General features: G+C 42.2%; 1 protein-coding gene across 1 annotated transcript; it reads right to left on the reverse strand.

Moving 5' to 3' along the window:
• Window positions 1–4,739: 4,739 nt before the first annotated feature.
• Window positions 4,740–5,432, reverse strand: neurog1 (neurogenin 1). Its single transcript, XM_043704224.1, has one exon. It carries the CDS (start codon window positions 5,430–5,432, stop codon window positions 4,740–4,742), a length of 693 nt encoding a protein of 230 aa, XP_043560159.1.
• Between the last annotated feature and the right edge of the window lie 720 nt (window positions 5,433–6,152).

Here is a 6,152-nt window from a genome sequence, read left to right on the forward strand (position 1 = left end):
TTATACGCTGAGTTCGGTCCTGCACTGTTATCACCTGCTATTCTGCAACCACTGACTTTCCAACACAGGAAGTAATCACCAACAGGACTCCTGACTTTTTCACTCGTTTTGGTCAGTGGATATTGAGATGAATTTTAACGTCCTCACTTCTGTCTCAACTGATATCAACCATTCATTATTTACCAGTCAGGCATCCTGAGACTTTGTTTCATCGTCACACCCGTGCTACACATATTCATAATCTCTCATTTAAATATGTCTACATTCATATAAGTATATCTTATACACGTGGTTTAAAAAAAACAACAGAAAGCGCTGGGGACAGAAAGATGACAGCCAATATTCAGGAGCAAATAGTTCCAATTTGTTCGATACATTTTACTGATTTTACTGAATCACTGAATAGATAATTGAAATATGTTGTTTTAAAATGCAGGAAATTAACTACATTGAAGCAGCGAACATAATAAAAGTTTGTAATTTAATCAAAAGTCTAATGCATGAAATCTTTGCTAAAGAAATATATTGCATCGCAGCGATTATCATCGGCATTTATGACTTTACATCTGCTCGTAGTTAGGTCTCCTGAATGTTGAAGTTTACATGCATTACAGATAGCTGCAGAAAGCACACAACTTTTGTAGTATATATCAAAAAATGAAATATATATACTTTTAAAATTAAACAAATGAACTAACAGACAAAAGTAGTCTGTTTATAATAAACCCGGGACATCATCGTTAGCAAGAAAATCCACTTTGCGATTTGAAAAAAAAATCGGTGAGTGTTTGATGCGATCCTCAGTTTTTTCACGCTTTTGTTTTTGACGGTTTGAAGAGGCCGGGTCCCTCTTATCCCTGGGGATCCCTGTGCCTTTAGTTGACCTTGCTCCTAGAAGGACAGGGCTTTAATTTCAGACCCTGGAGGCTGCCGTAGACAAAAGATCGGGTCCAGGCGGGCAGGTGCAGGGACTCGATCGGAAATGTTCATTGCTCAATGAAGTAGGGCATTTCTCCAACCTCCAGCATTGCATTTCATTATACCTCAGTGTTTTCTTCAAAACCAACATTCCTCCCCCCAGGGATCCTTCAATACTCAGGTCCAGAATGACTTGTTGACTGTGTGCACTTTTTTGATCGTTATTTTTGATGAAAAATGTGAAAACCAATGAAATACCTTTCCATTCAACATTCAATTATAATGTTTGATCAAATGAACCTTAGTCTTCCACTTTGTTTTTTTTAATATATTCAGTTTGTAAAGTAAAACACCCAATGAATAAGTGAAACCGTTAGAACAATGAATATGCCAAAAGTTACAGCAGCGTCAATATTTAATCATAAATGAAGAACTGCGGATGCTGAAATTCTGAAACGGAAACAGAAACTCAGTAGGTCTGGCAGCATCTGTAGAGAGAAACAGAGTGAAAGTTTCGAACGGTTCAGAAGAAGTGTCCTGGTTTGGAAACTTTGTTCTTCTCTCCACAGATGCTGCCAGATCTACTGACCGTCTCCAGCAATTTCTGGTTCTGTTCCAATATTTAAAACTTAAGATTGCATTTCATGGCACTACATTCAGTGTTAGCCAAATGGAGTAAGTGGTGAGTATAGACACCAATATATTTACCTTGTTTTCCTGTGTGAATATGTATCTGGACGGTGAGAAATATGAAACATGCTTACCTCCTCATGCATGATTGATTGTGTTGTTGAGCCGTAAATTCTAAATGCGCCATATAAGTTACGTTAACGGTGGTAACTATCTCCCCAAGTTACTCAGAGAGGAATCGACTTCTGGTCGGGCTTCCCTCTGCTATCCAGTGACCCCTGCTGGAAACTCGGTGAGGTCACGAATATTCTGACCCGTTGTCTCCCCCATCACCTTCCCATCCAAGTAACCAAATCTTAAAAATGTGGATTGTCCACTTTCGTACACGAGAAGTGACCACTTCGATGAGGTACATGAAAACCATCAGGACTATGAACTAATTATGATGTCAGTCACTATTTCCAATATCGATGGAAGAAGGGTGAACCTCAGCTCATGCTTTGTTTGGAGTGCGAAAACGATCGTTAAAATCTATATCTGCTGGTTCAAAGGCCTGGGAGCAGAACTTTGGGCCACATAGCTGCACAATTCAGGAGATCTTGAACCGTTTCGGTTAGTTCCCATTGTTCAAGTGCCAGCACCTATATTAACTCTTTTCATATTTATATTGGACTTTTCAAAAACACATTTAAAATGTTATTTTGTCAAATAATTTTGCATTCATGTTTAATTTGAATTTCTGCTTAGCTGCGTCTCACCGCAAATCAGTGAAGAATTAATTGCTTCACCAAACTATGGAATCTGCCTACATCATAACAATGTCCGACAAGTAGACTGTGTGCGCGAATTGAGTGATACAAAGACATCTGTGATCTGTTTTACATCAATCCAGGAGGTGCATCATCATGCACCACATCGACGCTGCTTGTCATCAGCAAGGTTAAAGAACATCGAAAATGAAGCGTTTCGTTCAAGCTAATGCTCAATTGACCTCTCCAGCTGAATAAGGTCAATATAGAATCATACTGCCAGGCAATAAATCAAATATCTAAGTCCCATTCAAAAAATGCAAATATTCAGGCTCCCTTAGTTTGCATACGCTAAAATACACCCGAATCAACATATTAATCTTTGACCGAAAAACTCTGGGATGTTATCTTCCGCGTCGGTTCGAAGTAACTGTTGCGGTTGCATTTAAACATATGCACACACTGGGGGGAAACCTAGTTTAAAACGAAATGATTACAGGTTGTCCAGTCAAAATTCATTCATGTTATTACACGAAGCGGGATGCTTTTGATTTTAAAAACTGCAGTTTACCGACTCAGTGGGATTTGTTTTGTTCTGGATCTGTGATATGGATTTAACTCGCAGGGATCCATCCACGTGGTTGTTTTATTTATCCTCTCCCCCTTGGCGATGTTGTGCTGTCAGCCCTTCCCCAATTGAGATGGATGATGCAGTGTTATTGGAATTGGAGGTTTTTTTTTATCCTCCCGAGGCGGCTAAAGCCCCTGTTCTATCCCAGACACGTGCATATACAACAGGATTGTCCGAACCACCTGGCTTGATCGTAAATACAGGCTAAACGAGGCACCCCGAGAATAGCAGCCCATCCCCGGGGGCCATCGGCAGTGTGTATGCAGGCTATTGGCTTAATCACATAAACTCGAGCTTATGAAAGGAATCACCGCTTCAGCGCTTAATATATTCATTATTCTAGAAAACGTTAGTATAGAAAATGCCTTAAGGGAAATAAAGTCCAGTACGCCGTTCTAAGACAGCTGCAAAAACTAAATATTTTTTAAAAAAATCTTTTCATCCAGTTTATGTTTCTACTTGCCCTGCGGGTTTTATTTCTTTTGTTTTTGTGAAGTTTGCTGCTCTTGTGTTTAGCTCTTGCCTTCCACCAAGACAACGATGCCACTCTTCACTGGTCCCTTGAGCAGCCATTGACAGTCAAGTGGTCTCTCGTGTGATTGCCTGCCTCAAAATTTGTATACATTCACTTTAGATGACAGCTTGGAGTGGGCGTTTCTTTTCATTTCCTGATGCCTTTTGAAAGACTGATCTCATCCGTGTTTTCCCATTGACAATGACGAAGTTGTAATGATTATAAGTTTTAAAACAGAGAAGGAAAATCCACGCGCACAATTCGGGTCCCCTTTCAACTATCTTGGTCAACTTTAGGTTTGGATCTCAAAGTAACTTTTAAAAAAAATCATTGTTGCCCAAGGGTCATTGATAGTTCAATCAATATTCTATAATGCAGTTCGCAAATACAGAAGGATGTACCAGTGTGTACTTAATGTTCAGATGAAGGTATTTTGAAAAATGAAGTATTTGTGCAGATTTTATTCTGAAAATCTTATTTTAATATTTCAACTCAGAATAATTCTCGATGGAACACCTCTGAAAGAATCAGGCATGAAATCATTTTTAAAAACGTTAAATTTTTTTTTATTTACATGCAGTGTATAAAGAATCAAAACATTAACCTGGTAAGAACACATATTAGAATAAACTCTTTATGTACAAAAAATACATCTTCATATGAATGCTTCTCCTTGAATAAATAATACATGGGCACTGTGCCCAGCTTGGTCTGAAACCCATGTCCAATGACCGAGACTCTAAGAACAGCGCCGGAGGTCGGGATCCATAATGCATGAACCCCGCTTCTTGTCTCCTTTCTCTGTTTCTTTCATCCTATTGTCAGGGCGTTCAAACTAAATTTCCACGCTCATTTTTCTTCATTAGGACTTTACAAATTGTAAAGCTGACTTTTCACCTCGTCTGCAGAAGCAAATCTCTCTCTCTCTTTTAATCCTAAATCGCATTAAATAGAGGCTGATGTCTATTCTGTGATGACAGACAAAGAAAGCTTTTGTGGAAATCAGAAAAGTGCACAGAGAGAAAAAGCTTAAGACGGTTTGAAAGAGCTGACAACTCTTTAGAGCGCTGCTAATCGTTATCACTTGTAACCCCAGCGTTTGAAAGAAACAGCAAATTGTCAAAATGTTCTTTTTGCGTTGATTTTCTACTATAAGAACTACCAGTATATATTTATATATATGTATAAAATAATATTCTACTGGCCATCACTGACTGAAAACTGGTTTTTAAAAAAGTTCGTGCAGTCTTAAGGCAAAAATGTGAACAGTCACTTATGGGTTTCGGTTTCGTTCCCCTCAATGGTATTCATTGAAACAGGTCACTTCATTGAGAAACTCTTTTTGGATAGTGCGGAATGAGAAGATGCTGTCCGAAGGTCTTTTATATGCATAGTCTTCGGAGGTGGAGGGACTGGCTGGACTGGAAGTGCAAGTGGTTGCAGATGATGGGGATGCTGTGGTCACCCAGGATCCCTCATCGCTGCTTGGGCTGGGTGGGTCGATGTTTTTCAGATAGCCGGGCAGCATCACTGGCTTGCGGCTGCTGTCCATACACTGATCGGCCAGTCTGAGGGTTTCAGACAGAGCCCAGATGTAATTATGGGCGAATCGCAGAGTTTCTATCTTGGTCAGCTTGGCATCGTCGGGGAAGGTTGGCAGGACACTGCGGAGGTCATCCAGGGCGGAGTTCAGGTTGTGCATCCTGTTCCTCTCTCGGTCGTTGGCTTTGGTCCTCCGGCTTCGCTTCACCAGGTGCTGGCCGCTTTGGGGCTTTGCTTTCGAGCGGCCTCTGGGTTTGCGCTTCTTGTCTCGCGGGTCCTCTGACCTCTCCAGGTTAGAGCGGGGAGTCGGGCTCGGCAGGAGGAGCTCGCCAGATGGGGTACTAACTGAAGATGGAGGTGACGCAGTTAGGAAACTGAGTCTGTCCTCTTCATCTGTCAGTGGGAAGGAGAGGTCGCTCTGGTCACAGTCAGAATAGGTGCAATCCATCCTGATGGGAGAGAGAGAGAGAGAGAGAAAAATGAAACGTTCCAGGAGCAATCGAGTTTCAGCTTTTTTTTAAAAAATGCTTTACAGTTCTTTTAACTGACACCTCAACAGCCCAACACAAAAATAAGGGGGAAAAGGGAACAAAATGCAGCACGATTAAAGATGCTGCAGTGCTTACATTGGAGGCAGAGCGGACAGCAAGTGAAGATGTAAAATCCAGCGAATTTTCTGAGGTTCCTCCTGCTGTTGGGATTTCTCCCGAGGACACGCGACTTCAGTTGTTTTCTACTGATCTTGGTGCAATAAGCTCGTGTGAGCAGCGAGTTTGGCACACGACTCAATAAACGGTTTATATACGCTCTGAAACAATCACCCCGTCCCTCGGGAGGTTGGGGGTTGGGGGGGTGGGGGGAGAGGAAGAATGAATTGATCAGAGCTGCCCGTGCCACACTCCCTCTGATGAACACAGGCTTTGTCACCGATCCCCAACATCCCCCCCCACCCCCCACGCCCTCCCCCGCACTGGCGGCGTCTCCGGCAGCGTGTCTTTCATTATTCCACCGTCTCACCGACCAATGCCAGCAACAATTGGGATCCCTGGCACGCGAAATGGGCCAATAGGAATGAGCGGCTGCACGGCCGCCACGCTCCCCGGGTGAGGTTCATTAGTCCGGCACCGAGAGCCCTGATTAACCCCGCAGGTCAGGCACGCTCCTTCGG

The sequence above is a fragment of the Chiloscyllium plagiosum genome, chromosome 14 (genome assembly GCF_004010195.1).
Source record: "Chiloscyllium plagiosum isolate BGI_BamShark_2017 chromosome 14, ASM401019v2, whole genome shotgun sequence".
Classification (NCBI taxonomy): domain Eukaryota; kingdom Metazoa; phylum Chordata; class Chondrichthyes; order Orectolobiformes; family Hemiscylliidae; genus Chiloscyllium; species Chiloscyllium plagiosum.

Coding starts and splice junctions, on each gene's coding strand:
- neurog1 (XM_043704224.1), bottom strand. CDS start 5,432: ATGGATTGCACCTATTCTGACTGTGACCAGAGCGACCTCTCCTTCCCA.